The 19,551-nt window shown below is 41.0% G+C and overlaps 1 protein-coding gene across 9 annotated transcripts in view; it reads right to left on the bottom strand.

Moving 5' to 3' along the window:
- The window catches only part of Ezh2 (enhancer of zeste 2 polycomb repressive complex 2 subunit), a 69,853-nt gene that overhangs the window by 9,945 nt on the left and 40,357 nt on the right, over positions 1–19,551 (bottom strand). For 4 of the 9 annotated variants that reach the window (XM_037203601.1, XM_037203599.1, XM_037203603.1 and 1 more), the window contains exons 4-13: positions 16,582–16,698; positions 12,510–12,630; positions 11,585–11,725; positions 9,728–9,830; positions 8,967–9,145; positions 4,689–4,780; positions 3,016–3,256; positions 1,819–1,988; positions 1,334–1,428; positions 70–110 (exon numbers count right to left, since the gene is read on the bottom strand). In XM_037203601.1, the coding sequence (XP_037059496.1) occupies positions 70–110; positions 1,334–1,428; positions 1,819–1,988; positions 3,016–3,256; positions 4,689–4,780; positions 8,967–9,145; positions 9,728–9,830; positions 11,585–11,725; positions 12,510–12,630; positions 16,582–16,698 (1,300 nt within the window). The remainder of the gene's footprint in view (positions 1–69; positions 111–1,333; positions 1,429–1,818; positions 1,989–3,015; positions 3,257–4,688; positions 4,781–8,966; positions 9,146–9,727; positions 9,831–11,584; positions 11,726–12,509; positions 12,631–16,581; positions 16,699–19,551) is intronic. The other 5 variants (XM_028876433.2, XM_028876434.2, XM_037203605.1 and 2 more) reach the window with 3 other exon arrangements.

The raw sequence follows: 19,551 nt of genomic DNA, 5'->3' as shown, positions 1-19,551 counted from the left end.
TCTACTCTAAAACAAATGAAGACAAAAGAAGTTTTAGCTAATAATGGGGGTAAATGGGGAGATGCTGACCCTTTTTCAGCTGTATCTTTCTGCAGTGCGCCGCCCACAACCTGCAAAAAAAGAAAAACAAACTTGAGTGTGAAGGTGCAAGGCCAACGGGCTGCAAATCCCCAGCCCTGGTTAAGTGGGCCTGTCTGTGCAATTAGCGCAGAGTGCTGAAGGGCACGGGGAGCCTTACACTACCTGTCAGCTCGCACTGACCTGGACAACATGCTCACTCAGGTGGCGGTGCCACGCCCAGAAGTCTGCAAGAAAGCACCTGTCCACATTGCCTGGTTAAGACTAAGGAGGCCTTGTGCATGTCCACCGAGTTAGTCTTGTCTGCATTATATGGACACTGATACTCTCTATAACTTCAGGCATCATTAACCACCCATTGAACTGCATGGCAAGAAACTGTTCAACCAAAAATTCAGAAGCATCTATGAAAGCCGAAATTCATGTTCCCATGGGAAAATTTCTGTAAAGTTTTACAGGATTTACAATAGCAATGCAACACATACACTATGGGCCTCTACTGAATTTTTGAAGCATAATTTAACAGCCTCCTTACCTACTCAACTACACTTTTCATTTTAAAAAACAGCAGGTTTGAGATGATGGGGGGATCCAATCATGGTTTCCCTGGCTCTACATTCACAAAAGCATTCTGTACACTTATTCACTGTAAGCCTTCGTGAGAGGTAAGAGCCACAGACTTAGAGGAGGCTCACTTTAAATATCAGAATGTAATGGCACACACTTAGAAACTCCAGGCTCCTAGAATAAAAGACACTTCTAAACACTGGCCCAGAGAGCACAGGAGGAACACGTCTTACAACATTCCATAACAAATAGTAAAGGAACTGTTTATGTAGTCTGTACTGCAATATGTTTTCCTCAACCAAAATCCAATGGACTTGGTAACCAAAATTTGTATGACTTGATATCCTGAAGTGACTGCCCACAAGGGTAACAGCAGCCATCAGGGAGGAGGAGGTCTCCGTGGGTCTGCGTCTGACAGCAGTTTAAAAGCTTTCTTGCCGGGCGGTGGTGGCGCACGCCTTTAATCCCAGCACTCGGGAGGCAGAGCAGGCGGATCTCTGTGAGTTCGAGGCCAGCCTGGGCTACCAAGTGAGTTCCAGGAAAGGCGCAAAGCTACACAGAGAAACCCTGTCTCGAAAAACCAAAAAAAAAAAAAAAAAAAGCTTTCTTATAGTCGTCAAGTGAAAACTGACTCCTGCTCGTGAGAGACGCCCTGGCCCACACGGCAGCGGCTCCTCAGCAGGCTTACCGGTGTTTCCTTTTCTTCTTTCTTGGGGGAGTGTCCACATCCTCAGTGGGGACAGGTGCTATGACACTGGACTCTTTGACTCTGAACTCGTACACCTAGGTGAGAGGCAGAGGATCATGAACAGCCACTGCATGCTTTTGCATACTGGGGAAAGGTCTGTTTCTCTGGTGACAGTGCCAGGCATGTAGGGTACAGGCAAGACACAGGAGAAATCCCTGCTGTCCCATCACATTGGGAGCATGGCTAAATTTAAGAGTCTGGCAAAATTTCAATTCTCTGTATTTAAAGCTACCATACCCAAACTGAATTCTACACTAGGGAAACTCTGAAACACAGCTAAAGAACACTACTGATTTAATTTTCTTAAGGGAGGGAGAGAAATAAATTCCCTTCAGAAGACGAACAGAATGAAATCAAACGGCTCCAAGTCTGGACAATGACCCCCATTAGCCTGTGTTTAAATCTCTTGGAATGCATATGCTTACCTGTCTACATGTTTTGGTCCCAATCAGCCTAGCGATGGCACAGAAATTATCGTAGTAAGTCCCGATGAGGACTCGGAACATTGAGGCTTCAGCACCACTCCACTCCACGTTCTCGGGAGGCTCAATGTTTGGCTTCATCTTTATGGGTGTTTGACACCGAGAATTTGCTTCTGCAAAACCAAATGTTAGCACTAGTCAGGAATGGCGACTAAGGGGCTGGGGAGATGACTCGGTGGGTAAAAGCTCTTATCACAAGGACCAGAGTTCAAATCCTCTCAACCACATCAAAGTCAGGCACACGGCACATGCGCTGCTACAAGGAAACGAGACAGGTGGAGAACGTCCAGCAGTTCACTGGTGTGTGCAGTGAGCAACAACCAAAGACTTACCTCAAAGAAGAGAGTGGAGAGGGGTGATAGCAACAAAAAAACTCAAAGAAGATGGAGGTGAGCACCCACCCAAGAGGCTGTGCTCTGCCATTCACACCTACACCATGGCATAGTAGCACACACACACACACACACACACACACACACACACACACACACACACAACTAAACAATATGAACAAGCAAAATTCAATGTATGCTGAAGAAAAACAGAAGGCACTTAACCATATTTTAGAACTAAGTAAAAAACATCGTATCTTAGAATTAAGTAAAGCTAGAAACAATATCAAAAAGATTCATCCTCCCCCACAGGACCCATGAAATTCTGCTTCTTTCAACACAGACTTAGCAAGTAAACACAAATGGGGTCTATTATCATTTATGATATTGTTCACTGAGTTGAAAGAACTAAAACTCAATCAATAAAAGATACATCCAGCAGCAGTACTTGTTTTCCCCCTAACTGAAACTAGGCAGAGGTCCTCAAGATTAACACTAAGTATCGCAGTTTCATCACGCTCCATCAAAGGACGGGGAAAGGTACAAGAGCAAGAACAAATTGTGTCAGACCTTCCAGGAACCCAGACAGACGAGGCTGACAGGTGGTGGAGTGGAGAGAGCACAGACAATTCCGCTATGGAAGGGGGAGAGGTAAGGGCCCTGCAGATGGCTCTGGGGTTAGGAGCGCGTACTGCTCTAGCAGAGGGGACCTGAGTTTGGTTCCCCAACACACGCATCAGATGATCTTAACTCTCAGAAAGTTCAACCTACGAAGCGACAGCAAGCCCAGTCATGGGCTGTGTCTTACCAGAGGAGCTGGAGGTTTCATCTTTTTTCTCTTCTTCTTCTTTATCGTTGTTCTCGCCCCCAGTTTCAGTCCCTGCCTCCCTGTCACTGTCCGTATCCTTCGACTCCAGCACACTGATGGTGGGGGTGCTGGGTCTGCTACTGTTATTTGGAAGCCTTCCTCTTCTGCGGCCCCCTGGGCGCTTGGGTGGTGTCTTTATCCTCTCAGCAGTGAGGGCAGCGGCAAACTCCTTAGCTCCCTCCTGCAAAATGAAAAATGGAGGCATCAGGGTAAAGTTCTAACCCTTCTTTTGGTGGACCAGAATAAGAAGACATCGCATAACAGAGTTGCTCGAGAATACATCTATCACAGTACCCATCAGCACAGTCATTTGTGTGTCAACACACCCAACCACTTTCCGTCTGCGTTTGATAGTTTCAAGATTTCCAAACATAAAAATAGCTCCAATATTTTCTTCTAATGATGCAAAAATCAGGCAAGACAGTTCTACATGATGAATTTGTAAAATATGTTAAATTAAAACATAGTTAAAATATAAGAGTATTTTGCACAATAAAAGTATTGTTCTCTACATATACAAACAGTACACTTAAAGGAGAATCTCTATCAAAAGACTCACATACTAAAGTGTGTCAAGTCAGACTTCCTATTTCAAAGCTTAAAATAATACATATCTCTTTAAAGGTACTATTAAGTATACAAGAACACAAAACATACACATGCATGACTTAGTCACTTCCGGTCTTACTATTAAAACATCCAATATTTTTTCCTGTGAAGGATGCAAAGCCACAGGAAGACATGAAAGAACTTTTAGGAACAAGATAAGGGTTACATTTTGCATTCTGAAGTATCACAATCCAATCTCAGAAAGTATAAAACAATGGTAAGAGCATGGCTTGTAAGAGACCACAGAAACATTTTAGATGAGCCAATAAAGTTCTGCCTTATAAAGAATATAAAACAGTGCTCAGGAATTCCTTTTTGTTATTTTTCATTTTTTTATTTTTTCGTGGAAATAGAAGGGAAAGTTTGAAAGGAGCCAACAGTTTTATACTTCACTCTACAAAAACCAAATTGCTTAAGATAGGATACCTTCTGCAGGCGCCATTGACTGCATCTTCTGTCCAAAATCCAAGAGGCAATATATGCCCACTTAGTTCCTAGGGAGGAGTGGCTTGTTCAAAGAGGGGAGATGGTAAAAAATAAGATAGTACCCGTAAAAAACAACTTTCCTGCCTCATACCTTCCTAATCCCTTACTCCTAATCTCTACCACTTAAAAAAAGAAAGTCTGTGGGATCTATGATATAGCTCAAACTACAAGTGGCCTAAAACATGCCCAGAAGGGATGTGTCCATGCTTAGGAACGTCTGCACACAATTAACTGAGCTTCTGGTGTCTAAGTGGGCTATCTATGCCTCAGACTCTCATAAACTTTGTAGAGAGTCCTTGATCCTAAAGACCGAGAGACATTGCTGCAGAAATAACACAGATAAGCCAAGAGTCATGCGAGGTTAACAGACTACACTGTGCAGCACAGAGCTATGGAGAAACGAGGGCGAGAAGACTGCCTGCCATATGTAAGTACGGGTGCGGACAGCGTTAGCGCCGCTTCACCACCTCCACCAGAGTTCTCACGAGCCCTCCGAGAAACAAAGCACTAAACCTCACCAGATGCTGGTAACACTGTGCTCCACAAGGCTTGTTGTCCAGAGCTGTTTCCGTGTTCTTCCGCTTATAGGTATTGGGTGTTGCATGGAAGGCTGTAGAATAAACACAAAGTATCTGAATATGGCTATCAAAAGTGTACTCTTTCATTTCCCCAGATCCACGGGAAAACCCATTAATATCTTTCAAGTATGTAGTCTACTTTTTACAACCTCTTCTCCATCTATCACAGGGTATTCTCCACTCTTCTTCCAACCTCCAAGAAAGGTAGAAACATGGTAAACTCTGGAATGATTCATAATCCTTATTTTCCCCTTGCAAGTATGATTGATGGGCATAAAGTGTAACTATAAACATTTAACTTGAGTGTTTAGTATCTCCAACACGTAAAAAATATTGCCAAAGGAAACCAGACTTCCTAATTTTATAAAAAATATTCTGGCATCTACACTTTCTCTGTGTGGGGAGGGGTTTGGCGGGGAGGGGTGAGATAGGAGGGCTGTATCTTTCCCAGGCTGGCTTTAAACCCAGGGCACTCTTCCCGCCTCACCTCCCCAGTACTAGAGTTACAAATGTATATCACGATACTTAGCTCTGACATACTTTCTTGATTTCTAGAGGAAGGTCAGTTTATTAAGCATGGAGTTGAAAATGGTTCTACTTGTTAAGACTCTAGAGAGAAGCTCCCAATGGCTAGGATTCAATTCTAGGGTGTGTTCACTGGTTGTTTTCTTGTGTAATGGAAAAGGCCAGGGTTGGGGATTTAGCTCAGTGGTGGAGCCCTTGCCTAGCAAGCACAAGGCCCTGGGTTTGGTCCTCAGCTGGGGGGGAGGGGGAGCCCAATGCTTAAAACAAACTATTCAAAATTATACAAGATGAAACTGACCTTAATTTAGCTAAAAATAAGTGATATTAACAGAAACTTTTGGGATTTTTGGCTGGAGTTTTTTGGTGGTATTGTTTGTAAAGACCTTTTTCCATAAAGGCTCCTCTCTATCTTTACCCTCAAATATTAGGGATCCAATCCAGGACCCTGTTAGGCAAGGCTCAGCCATTGAACTAAATTCCCAAGTTGTTCCCCCACAAACACACCTTTTTAATGGTAGTTGGGTTTTGGTTGTTTTGGTTTAGTTTTGACCAAAGTTTTGATATATAGCAGCCTAGGCTAGCAAACTTGCCTGTGTCTCAATAATGTTGAGATTACAGACAGTAACACCACAGGTTCTGGTGTTTTGGATTTGTTTTAGCTCAAAATAAATTACTCTTAAAATAGACTTAAAAGGATCAGCAAGATAAGGATCACCAAGTCTGATGACCCAGGTCAATCCCTAGAACCCACGGTGGAAGGAAAGAACCAACTCCAACACGTTGACTTCCACGTTCACACCACGGCCAACGTGTGCTCACATGCAAAATCACTGAGCCAGTGTTGTAAATAGAGGCTCATGGGTACAGTAAAGGTACCTAAAACTGAGAAACAACCCAGGGACTGGGGAGCTGGCTCAATGAATAAATAAATACACACTGATAATAAGCAATGAGAGAAATACTGTATCGCAAATGACTTGAACTTCTCCACAAATGATCTAAACAGTTAGATAATTTTGTAGATGAGGAAAAGGAATTGGATCCATATTCCTACCAGAATAAGTTCTGCACAGAAAGATACACAAGTGTACCTTTTCAAAAAAGGAGAAGTGGGCAGGTGGGATGGCTCCGTGTACTAGTAAAGGTGCTTGCCATCAAGCCTGACAACCTGAACTCAATCCTCAGAACCCACATGGGAGAAGAAAACTCACTTTCTAAACTTGTCCTGACCTTCACAGGAGCACCACAGCGCACATATCCCTCCAACCCCCAAAATAAATGAACAAATGTAAAAAAGAAAGAAAGAAAGAAAGAAAGAAAGAAAGAAAGAAAGAAAGAAAGAAAGAAAGAAAGAAAGAAAGAAAGAAAGAAAGAAGAGAAAGAAAGAAAAAAGCAAAGTTTAAAACATGAAGCAGGGAGCCTTATAATCTTAAAGTAGAGAAAGCCAATGATACATTTAATTCTTTTTTTTTTTTAATTTAACCCTACTTATGGACCTTTTATTATTAAACAAACTTTAAACAACTCATTTCAAGAGAACTGACTCCGGGCTGGGGAAGGCTTCAGCAGGTAAACTGCATACTATGCAGGCATGAGGACCTGAGCGTGGATCCTCAGCCCTTCTACAAAGGCTTAAGTGTGGCCGGATGTAACTGAAAGCCCAGCACTGGGGAAGTAGAGATAAGGAGGCTCTCAGGGGCTTGATGTGCAGTCAATGAACACAAAAAGGTGAACTCTAGGTTGACTGTGAGATCTTGACTCAAAAAATAAGGTAAACTAGAGTTACTCTATAATGGGGCGACAATGCCTCTACTAGACAACACAGGCTAACTAATAAAAAGGCAAGTGCCAGGAACAGGTTACCTCCTTTGGAGTTGTTGAGCAATGAGGTCCCATAGGCCCCCAAACATTACAGGCTATTGCCAATACTACTGAGAAGACCTTATTGCTGAAGAGACCACATACTTGAGTCATAGAACATGAAGTTATCAAGCTGGCACTAACCTGGAAGCTTCATCCCTACTGGCTAGCATGCACAGTGCAGGAAGGGGCTATGCACACTAATGCAGGGGGAAAGTAATCACCCATCTTCCCAGCTGTGAATGCTGCAAGATGCTATTAGGACTGGCATGGCAAGACATGCCATTGTTGTTGTGGTGTCAGGAACATCAAGAGAGAAGCCAACCACTTTCTGACTGGATGTAAGTCCCACTTCACAAGGTGATACCTATATCTGGCACCATTGTTGGGCCAAGAATCTGTGGCTAGACTAGTCTTGGACCCAAGGGAAGAAGAGAGCCTAATACTATTATTTTATCAAATGGAGATAATATTAAATCAACTCCTAATAACATGATTATAACCATAGTTAATGTATTTCTTAACCGTCACCAGAGAAGCTTCTATTTGCAGTAGATGTGATTAACATAGAGACCCACAACTGATCAAGATGCAGAGACTGAGAGACTGAAGCACATTCAGACCTAAAAGGGAAATCTGGATCGCACCCCCTGCTACAAGGCTCAAGGATAGTCGAGGAAAAGAGCATAGACTTAGAGCCAGAGGCAGTGGATTACTCGACTCAAATATGTTATTATTTTATTGTTTTTTAATGTAACTTTATTTCAAGATTACTGAAGATAACACTGACAGGTCCAAATAAGGCATTCACTCACTGTCTAATGGAGTGAATTTCACTCAATGTCTAAAGGAGAAAATTAAGACAAGTTACAAGCTAGCGAAACTACCAAAGCATCACTTCCGATGCAGAGATGGAGCTAGAAGTCTAGAAACCTACTTCAAGTACTTCTAATTTAATATCATTAAACTATACTACTACAATCTCCCTCTCCCTCTCCCTCTCTCTCTTTCTCTCTCACACACACTCACTCACTCACTCACTTTAATATTTCCAGGCCAAAATACATGTTATTACAACAAATTATAAGTGGAAAGGAGCAACAAATATACACAGATAAAGCCAAACTTTTAAAATAGGTGAGAACGATACAGCTGGAAGTGTCACCACTGGCCAAGAGTGGGGCACATACCTTAATCTTAGCACTCAGGAGGCAGAGGCAGGTGGATCCGGGTAATCAGCAGTTCAAAGTTAGCTCCAGCTACATACTGAGTATGAGACCCAGGCTCAAAAAACACAAAATAAATTCTAGTTACCTAGAAAGTTTACTAAGAAACCTCACTCCCTAGAAATGTCAAGGGAAAAGTAAGTTTTCATACTGATCCTAAGAATATGCTTTGCTTGTGTTGAAATGCAAGTACTTATGAAGCAATTACTCTGAGGATCAAAAAGAAATATTTTAACACTAGGCAAGAACTTGTTTATATAAATGCTTTTTCAGCCAATTTGTTACTTAATAAAACTTGTTCAGAAATATCAGCAATATTGCTCTGAGCTATGAGTTCCTTCAAAATAATAACTTCATTATAAAGTAGCCTCGTGAAGAGTCACTGACCTGTACTCCAAGTTAATGGGAAGCAATGACTGGAATTAGATGTGTACAAAGGACGTCAGAGGAATCCTCAAGCAAGGTAAAAATAACAGTACAGGGATCTAACACATTGCTCAACCTTTACTACAAGACTGACCAGTACATTCTAGTTGTGATAGATGGCAACTCTTTCAAGTTGCTTTAATCCACATTTCAACAACAAAGATAGAAAATGAAAACGTACAATAATTGCACTTACGATGTAGGAAGCAGTCATACTTAAAACATCGCCGACAGAAAAGCGTATGAAATGAATGCAAGCTCTGCTCCCTCTGAACAGATTTAGCATTTGGTCCATCTATGTTTGGGGTGCATTCAGGAGGCAGAGCGCCCGGGAGCTGCTGCTCAGTGAGCTCTTTATATCTGACATCAAGTGAACAAACAAAAGATGTAAGTAAAGCAAAAAGAAAAACCACTTTTTAAAAAGTAAAGTTTCTAAAAGGTTTCCATGGCTTTGATTTTTTTTTAATGTTTACCTTACCTAAAACACAACAGAAAGATCTAACCCATAGCAATCTTTACTTATACAAAGAACCAATCATGTATTATGCATGGCAAAGCAAGTATCATGCTCATTAATACAATTCAGGTACATCACAGAAGAGGTCATTACATTAGCTTGAATTAAATATAAAAATCTCTACCAGTGCCCAGAAAAGGTTTCCTACAATATACTAGTGTAAATTGTACATGGGTCTATTGCATGCATGAAAACTCATGTGTACTTATTCTATATGCAATAAACATTTTATAACACATAGTACAAGAATGGGAGTGTAGACGAGAGAGAGAAAGGGAAGGGAGAGATTGTGCTTGAAATATCATGTGAGCTGTAAACTATGGAATGGTTCATCAGATACAGCAATTCCATTCAGAATAAACCAAGATGATGAATTACATGCAAGACTTCCTTATATTAAAAAAAAAAAAAAAAATCTTACTTACTTTTCTTTCAGTTCCTCTGCTGTGCCCTTATCTGGAAACATTGAGGAAATAGCCTCAAAAATTTTATCAGCAGGAAATTTCCGAGGTGGGCAACTTTCTTTATCTAAACAGTGAATTGTGATAAGGGAGAAACAAGTTTCAATCTCATTGTCTCTGTATCACAGTATCTCAACAAAGCTGATTCTTGTTTGGTTTTTTTGAGACAAGGTTTCTCTGTTTAGCTTTCTTTGGTGCCTGTCCTGAATCTCACTCCATAGACCAGGCTGGCCTTGAACTCACAGAGATCCACCTGCCTCTACCTCCCAGGTGCTGGGATTAAAGGCGTGAGCCACCACTGCCAGGCCCAAAGCTGATTTTCTAAGAAACTGTTAACTTTGGTTCACTTTTGGGGAGGCTGGGGGAAGACTCTTTGAGACAAGGTCTCTTACTATGTAGGCCTAGTTGGCCTGCAACTAAGTAGACCAGGTTGACTTCAAACCTTTGATGACCATTTTATTATTTTTAGTGTGTGCACCATGGTGTGTGTGTGTGTGTGTGTGTGTGTGTGTGTGTGTGTGTGCGTGCGCGCGCGCAAAGATCAGAGGTCTTTGAGTCAGTGCTCTTCTACTCAGCGATCGAACACAAGTCGTCGGGATTTGCTCAGCAAGCACTCTTACCAGTGAGCCATCTGCCAGCCCACCTTTCTCTTTTGTCTCTGACTGACTGGCTTGGGGCTTTTGTTTTGTTTTGTGGGGGAGGCTTGCCTAATGTCTCCAAGATGGCATAAAACTCACTATGTAGCTGAGGATGACCTTGAACTTCTGACTCTCCTGCCTTCACTCTCAAGTGCTGAGATTACAAGCATGTGCCAACAAGCCCTATATCACCTACTTCTAATGGAAAAGCTGGGAATATTTGAAGCACAAACATGAAATTCAAATCTGAGACGTTTTAAGAGCACTGGAAAACAGAACCCCCCAATTTTGATTATTAGCAACTTTGTGTCAGAGATGAGCACTAACCCATCTTCAGATCTGCCAGTAGCGTGGCAGAACTTTGCAAAGATCCAGTTGACCCCTAAGGTGAGTTATAAAGAATACATGCCTTTTGAAATTGCAATTCTCCCCTAAATTCTACTATGCTGCCTTAATACTAGGCTTGTTGAGCAGAGGACAGCAGCATGATGGGCTCTGCCACAGGATGGACTGGTTTCTAATAATCCATAACAAGTGCAGACACAATACTAGAGCTCTGAAGTCAGGCCTAGATCATGATCTTGGAGCGCGGGCCTCTACTTCTTCCCAATATTGCACTCTCCAGTAAGTTCCTGAGCCTTTAAGCCTCTTTAAAGCCATTTCCAATCTATAATGGATCTGACAGCAACCCCTACATTATAGAGCTGTGGAAGGAGAAGTGACTGGTGCCTATGAAGTTAGCATACAATATACATAATACATGATGTTATTATAAAGATGATTATGATGATTGCTCAGCAAAGCCCAAGAAGGATCATGTTCCTCTGCTGGGCAAAGAAAACCAAGAAGCTCCAGTGGAGAATGAAGTGCTGCAGAGAATATATTTGACCATACTACTAAGATAAAACATTTAACAAGAGAGAGGAGGGATTACATCCTGCCCATACGTGGGGTGTTTTTTACATTTATTACATGTATGTGTATGGGTGGATATATGCCACAGTGTGCACTCATGTGAAGATAAAAGAGCAACCTGGGAGAGTCGGTTCTTCTCTTCCACAGTGTAGGTCCCAGGGATCACATGAATTCATCAGGCTGGAAGGATGGTGAGCACTGTTACCACTGAGCCATCACTGGCTCCACACTTTTTTTTTTTTAAAAAAGAATAATGTTTTCAACATACCATCTTGACTGTCCTCTAGGTCTTTCTGTTTCTCTTCTCTTTCATCAGGATCTTCGCCATCATCATCATCGTCATCATCGTTATATTGACTAAGAGCATTTACCAACTCCACAAAAATTTCATCATTTATAAATCCACATTCTGAAAGTCAGTCAGAAACAGAGGGGAAAGTGTAAAGACAAAAGTTTGTGTATGTGTTTCCTAATCTGGAAGAGCAGCCATGGCCTATCAGCACAATACGGTAACATGACGGGCAAATGAGGCCAGTAAGATCATTTCACAGCCAGCAAAGAAAACAGCATTTATCTTTAGTACCTGTTGCTTTCCTAGGAATCACTCCATCCCAAAATGGTCCAGGGCCCACTACTCACCTAATCTTCAAGGACCTGTGGCTTTAGCCTTCTCCCAGTCTGTGTCACTGACTGGCTACTTCAAACCTTGTTCTCCATTTAATATGACCACATCTCCCTTATCTAAACCATCAAGAGAGCTTCCTGTACACAGAAACCTGAATCCAGGATTCTGCTGACTCCATTTCAGGAGCTATGGCAACCCTGAAGAAAGGCATTTTTGAGCAGGGAGGCTTTCTGAAGCACATATCCCATAAATAGAACCTTAAACCTAGTTAATTTGACTATTTATTTAATGCTTACCAAATACACACACTCAATCCTATAAAATCTACATGTTGTTGCTGCTACAGTTCATAACCAGTTACTGATGGTTACCAAGTGGCAAATAAGATCTCTCATGAAAATACTAAAGAAACACTAAAAATGTAGGCCTGTAAGCCCAGGCTAGTCTGTCATAGTCAAGCACAAAAATTAATTTTATTACAAAAAATTTTTTTACAAACCCTATGCTTAAGAAACCAAGCATCTTGAGTCTTTAGCAAAGTCCCCAAGAGAATATACATATCGCTCACCTCTGTCTCCATGCACTTTTCCATCATAATTTTTTATTAGTTCTTCAATGAAAGTGCCATCCTGATCTAGCACTTCATCCCCCATATAAGGAATGTTGTGTAAAACAGTTTCATCTTCCACCTAAAAGTTAAAAAAATTAAAACCAGATGTATTCTAATTATTGAAATATTTTTTAAAACTCATTGTGAGGGCCAGAGAGATGGCTCAGACGGTAAAGACACTTGCTGCCAAGCCTGACAACCAGATTTCCCTCCCCGAGACTCAGGTGATAGAAAGAACTAACTCCCCACAAGCTGTCCTCTGACCTCCATACATTTGCCATGCTACATAAATACAGATACACGTACATATGTGTACACACACACACACACACACACTTAAGCCCTCAATGTGAGAAATACTGCAAATATAGCTCATTAAATGGGAGATACTTGTTCAGCATGCTGAAGACTGAGCTCAATTCCCAGTACCCAATTCCCAATACCACACAGAAGTCAACGAGATAACTAAGAACAGTATTTTCCATGAGCACTTGTCTTTCCCCAGATCTCTAGAGCAAACTCTTTTTTTTTTTTTTTTTTTTTGGTTTTTCGAGACAGGGTTTCTCTGTGTAGCTTTGCGCCTTTCCTGGAACTCGCTTTGGAGACCAGGCTGGCCTCGAACTCACAGAGATCCGCCTGCCTCTGCCTCCCAAGTGCTGGGATTAAAGGCGTGCGCCACCACCGCCCGGCTTTAGAGCAAACTCTTAACTACTGTAACTATATTTAATCTCACATGCAATCCTCCCTAAGAACCTCTAAGAAAGGAAACTGCTACAGGTTACATTAGACAGCAAGTTTAATAAAACATTCCTATTGCAGATAATAAAATTTGAGGCATCTGTAATAGAACTGATGAAGGTGACTTATATTTATCAAAATAAACTAAAATACTCATCAAAAAAAGTAAAGAGTTATTGACTTCATTTGATGATGTAGGAAGTACGACATTCAATCCAATAAAATTCTAGGCGATACTATGGTGGTCTGAATGAGAAATCTCCTCCATAAGCTCATGTATTTGAACACTTGGTCCCCAGCTGGCAGTGATCGTTAGAAGGTTAAGGAGGTGCAGCCTTGCTTGAAGAAGCATGTCACTGGATACAGACTTTTAAGATTCCATAGCCTCACTCCACTTCTAGTTCTTTCTCTCCCTCTCCCTCTCCCCTCAACACTCTCTCTGCTTTGTGATTCAGCTGAGGATGTGATCTCTCAGCTTCTTGCTCCAGCCCCCGCACCTCTGGCTGCCATGATAGATTCTTATCCCTCTGGAAACATAAGCCCAAATAAATTCTCCCTTCTATAAGTTGCCTTAGTCTTGGTGATTTATCACAGCAACAAAAAAATAAATGATACAGATATGAAACAGTATCAATGGTCCTGCTAAAGTTTATGCCAAAAGGATTTATGCTTGTAAAATCATAATATTCTATAGCAACAGAAAATATTTCAATACTTTGATGAACAAGTCATACATCAAAGTTGATTGTGCTAGTAAACAAGACGGGTAAGTCTACATCAAAGTGTAACAGATAGCTGGGAAGGGCCAAAGAAAAGTGTAGGGTGACCAGAATACTTGAGAACACAAAGGACAAAAAAACAACAATCATAGAAGGAAGAGACGTTTCAAAAGGATAAAAATGACAGCAGCCATACAAGACTGGATGCTTCTGAAGCAGATATAAAGAAACTAAGTTGCGGCAGGCCTGTGCAAGCCCTTAAACAAGGTATTGGTTAAATTTTGAGTTTTAGAAAATTAACTCTGAAAAATAGGACAGACTGGCTAAGATTCACTGGAGGACACAGGGAATATTTTAAGTACTAAAATGTTACAAGCCTAGGACTAGACTACAATAACAATCAACAGGAAAGAACATACTGGCATAGACCATGAGATACACAGGTGGCCGTCAGGCAACTAAGAAACAAGAAGGTACATTTTTTTTTTTCAAATGATCAGTAGATAACAAATTTTGAGTTTATCAAAAGTTTAGATAAAGAAGGAAATGAAAATTGAGACAAAACAAAGTCTGACGTATAAAAGGAAAAAGTAGAGCTTAATGTTTTTGTTCAGGTCCAAGCATATCTGCTCGCTCCTCTCTCTCTCTCTCTCTCTCTCTCTCTCTCTCTCCCAGGTCCAAGCATATCCGCACACTCTCTCTCTCAGGTCCAAGCATATGCACACTCTCAGGTCCAAGCATATCCACACTCTCTCTCTCAGGTCCAAGCATATGCACACTCTCAGGTCCAAGCATATCTGCACACTCTCTCTCAGGTCCAAGCATATTTGCACACACACACTCTCTCTCTCAGGTCCAAGCATATGCACACTCTCAGGTCCAAGCATATCTGCACACTCTCTCTCAGGTCCAAGCATATTTGCACACACACACTCTCTCTCTCAGGTCCAAGCATATCCACACTCTCTCTCTCTCAGGTCCAAGCATATCTGCACACTCTCAGGTCCAAGAATATCCACACACTCTCTCAGGTCCAAGCATATCCACACTCTCTCAGGTCCAAGCATACTCACACACTCTCAGGTCCACGCATATCTGCACACTCATCTCAAATTTCATTTCATTTTGCGTACACAACTCCCATCTAAATTAAGCAAGTCCATTTCTTTGAAAGTAAGCCAAAATTAAATATTTGTCTTCTCTGTCTTCTCAGTGGTAGTCATCTAACTTTGCTCCCTAAAACACATGCTGGCCATAACAGCCATCTAATTGCTTTGGTTAGTGACCAGCAAAGCCCAAAAATGATCTAAACTACTCTCTGGCAACTTTAAACATTAGATTCTTCCACAATTCCAATCTGAAAATATGAAGCCTCATTTAAGGTACCAAAATAATTCTCAAACACAGTATTTCTTAATGAAGCCTTAAAAGTAAACATAACTTCACAAGAGTAACTGAAATTTACCTTTAACTGCCACTGTCAGAAGTGTAAGTCACTAAGTACAAAGGTCTACTATTTAAAAAAAAAAAAAAGACAAAAACTTCTAGCAAGCAATTCTATACAGCAATTCTCTACCTTCATCAAGAAATCCTCTCAACATTTAATTATATACATCACATGAGCAAAACTATGGTGGTTTTGTGTGTGTGTGTGTGTGTGTGTGTGTGTGTGTGTGCGCGCGCGCGCGCGCGCGCACACACACACGCACGTGTGCACGTGCTCATGTGGGTACATGTGAGTATGTATGTGAGAGGCCAACAGCCAACTTTAGGTATTGTTCCTCAGTATCACCTTGAGTTATTTGGGATTTTAGACTGCTGATGAGGCTTGGCTGGCCAGCAAGGAGCCTGTCTCCACCTCCCCAAAGTTGGTGTGACAAGTCAAGCCTATGCCACCATGCCTGACTGTCTCGTGCATACATGGAACCATCTCCCTAGCCCCAAACTGTGTGTTTTTATTTAACAATACAAGTCAAGAATACACTCTTCAGTTTCTCTTGATCTATCTTCCTTCATTCTATTTCCATAAAGAATTAAATATTAGCATTGTATTACCAGAGCTTGACCAGTGTTCTCTGGACAGACATGCCCTAACTTGTGCTTTATAAATCCTACAAGTAGTTCCCAGTGTACATTATCACACGCTGTCGTTCAAAGTCTCTCTCTTATGTAGCTCTGGCTATCCTAGAATTTGCTATGCAGAGCAGGCTGGCCTCAAACATACATACAGGCATGCCACTATCTCTTAACTTTTCCTTAAAACTGTTTGATGACAAGCTCTCAGTTAATAAAATGAAAAGTCAGGCTGAGGTCACAGGCCACTGATGGTACTTTTAAAGAATAAGAACTATGAACTTCATCTGCTAATGTGTTTACTTCTATTTTTCTTGTGGAGAATGCAGGAAAAGAACATTAAATAGTTTTAAACTTAATTTTTTTAAAAAAACGCTCCAAGTGATTATCATTTTGGTGGATTTTAAAAATTATTTTATCTTTAGCAACATAACAAAAAAATACCATGTTTCTTATTCAAATCCATTATCAAACAAACAAAAGCTACATTACTTACATACCATAAAATTCTGCTGTAAGGGAGACCAAGAATACATTATGGGCACCGATGCAACTGCATTCAGGGTCTTTAATGGGATGACTTGTGCTGGAAAATCCAAGTCACTGGTCACTGAACACTAAAATAGAACATAAATAAAATTTCCTCTTAAAAATAAAAAGATCAACCTTAAACTATGGTCACCATACTGTGAACAGATGCTGAATTCTTAAGTGACTTGAAATAGAAATTTTACCTAAGATGGAAAGGTTCATAAAATCCAAAAAGAATCATCTTTTCTCTAAGGATGAAAAAAAACTTCTCCAGATTTTGCAAGTTTTAAATCCCTCCAGCCTTTCTCATACTTACCATGAACAGTTAGAATCAGAAACAACATTCCTCTGAGCCTCAGAAATCTGATCTGCTGCTGTAAGATTTCTCTAAAACCGTGAGCTTATATTAAATTCTGACTACTCAACCATATAGAATAGAATGTACTATATATACACACCAACTATGTACTTAAATCATAAGATTAAGAATGTTATCTTTTTGTTTTTTAGAACAGGTTCTTGTTATTGAACTCAATCTGTAGACCAGGCGAGCTGGCCTGGAACTCACAAAGATCCACCTGCCTTTGCCTCCAGAATACTGGGATTAACGTATGTGCAACAAGACCCAGACACATTATTAACCTTTTCTTTTTGATTTGCATATTATATCTTTTTTGTTTGTGTCCTCAAATTCAGTCCTTCCTCAGCCTACAAGGTGCTAAGGATGCTAAGATCATTGGCAGACATCACTATGTGTGTCTAACCTTTCTCATCTTCATCTTCCTTTTTTAAAAATGTCATACTTTGCCGGGCGGTGGTGGCGCACGCCTTTAATCCCAGCACTCGGGAGGCAGAGGCAGGAGGATCTCTGTGAGTTCGAGGCCAGCCTGGGCTACCAAGTGAGTTCCAGGAGAGGCACAAAGCTACACAGAGAAACCCTGTCTCGAAAAACCAAAAAAAAAAAAAATAAATAAAAATAAAAATAAAAATGTCATACTTTATATTATCAAATACTGCATTAAGAGTAACAGATTTGAATTTCAATTGCAAAAATTATATTCTAATCAATTCTATAATCTCTAAGTGTTCATATGTAAGGCACGACATAAAACACAATAAATGTCTCACCACAGTTCTTATTACAACATTCTAAGACCCGCCTTGCAATGAGAAAACTAAGGTAAAGGAAGGACAAGTAGTTTGCCCAAGATCATACCTAGAGCTGTAACGTCAGCACAAGTCTGATCGTCCTAACACTGCTCTGACCCACTACACAGTGTCACGATACTTCACCTGTAGAGTGCTTACACCTTCTGGTCCACTGAAATGCCATTTTCTATCATCTATGGTGATAGTGATTTCATGGTAGATTTCTGAAGCAGCGTAAAGAGACAGAAGGCAGAAAGAGACAGGATCTGACCCCAGAAGATAGAACTGTTTATTAGTGTACATGGTGAGGGACAGCTTCTCGAGAGAAAGAAACTGAGGGGTCTGCCAGGGGCAAAGCCAGCTATGACCCTTTTCAGGTGTGGGGTGACGGGCTTGAGTGAGAAATGGCTGTAGCCAGTCTCTCCTTCCTGAAACTGTTTGTCCAAGGCAAGACAGACTATCCAACTGTAATCTATCATAGGAATCCTGTTACAGAACTGAGGCACTCTATCAGATTTCATAGCACACTATTTCTCCTGTATTACACAGGAAAAAAACTGCCAATTAAACTGTCATGTAATGCCTTCTTATCACGGTGACTTCAATAAATATGCTGGTTTAAAACTGTAAAAATTTTGCAACTTTGATTCTAAAAACATGGTGTAAGTCTGTGCTCTGATAACCACATTACTTTCTTTCCTGGTGAGGAGCCCAGCTTTTCTTAGAGTTCTGTTCTCAAAAGCCTCCATGGCCATCTCAAAAATACCCTATATGTGTACTGATGATCTATAATAATAAAAATAGAAGATAATAAAAGGAACCCATATCAGTCACACGCATATAAAGTCAGTGTCTGAGTTTCCTATAGTGTGTTTCCAAGTCAGCAAGACTAGGACTGGATGAGGAGAGGGCAGTGGCAGACAGGCCACCCGAGCCTTCAGCCCTACACGGCTGCTGGGGTCCTCTGACCACCAGAGTGCTCACTGCCAAAGAGGACGTCTGTGAATAAGGTATGAATGGCTTGTTAATGTGCTCTTCCTGCTAACTGGCCTCATACACAGAGCCTCATCCCTCCATTCACTAATTAAAAAACAACAGGTACTAATACTTATGGAGCACATCCCATGTTTCAGTCACTGTGCTAAGTAACTGCTTAAACATATGATCATAAAAAGTTTTCCTTATGACTTTACGATATAATTTTGGCATCTCAATCCACAAATGAGACCAGGGGTCAGAAGTTAAATCTTCCTAGTCAGAAAGTAAATTTAGAAGTCAGGTTACAAAGAACTTCTTTAAAGTTCTTATGTTAGAATCTCACAGGGAAAATTCATGATAGCAGGCAGCAGGATCAGCTGCACAGAGCAGACACCCAACAAGGTCCGAGCAGCATCTCTCCACCCACTCTCCTCTTCCACTACTCCTCGTACCGCTTCTTGTGTTCACCCTGATTAATTAGGGAAAGGGAGGCACGGAGGGGGTTATAATTACTTGATAAAGCATCACATACTATCCAGTGGTCCTAAATATAAAACCATTTTTATTGACTTTTGTTTTATATTTGGTGGTGATAACCTAATTCTGAGGCTTTAATTCTACACAGAAGCTCCCTTTAAAGCTTAAAGAGACAGGTTAGCTCTCCAGCTCTGACTTACCTGTTTCAGCACGTGACTCCAAGATTACACGTAAAGTTAGACAGTTAAATATCCTTTTCAGCCACTAGATGGGGGGTGATGGCTTTGCAGAAAACTCTCTGGACATAGTAAATGAAAGCTGGGTTGACCATAAAC

The sequence above is a fragment of the Peromyscus leucopus genome, chromosome 3, assembly GCF_004664715.2.
Source record: "Peromyscus leucopus breed LL Stock chromosome 3, UCI_PerLeu_2.1, whole genome shotgun sequence".
In the NCBI taxonomy this organism is placed as follows: Eukaryota; Metazoa; Chordata; class Mammalia; order Rodentia; family Cricetidae; genus Peromyscus; species Peromyscus leucopus.
The sequence above is the reverse complement of the archived record's forward strand: the minus strand, read 5'-3'. Positions and strand labels throughout refer to the sequence as shown.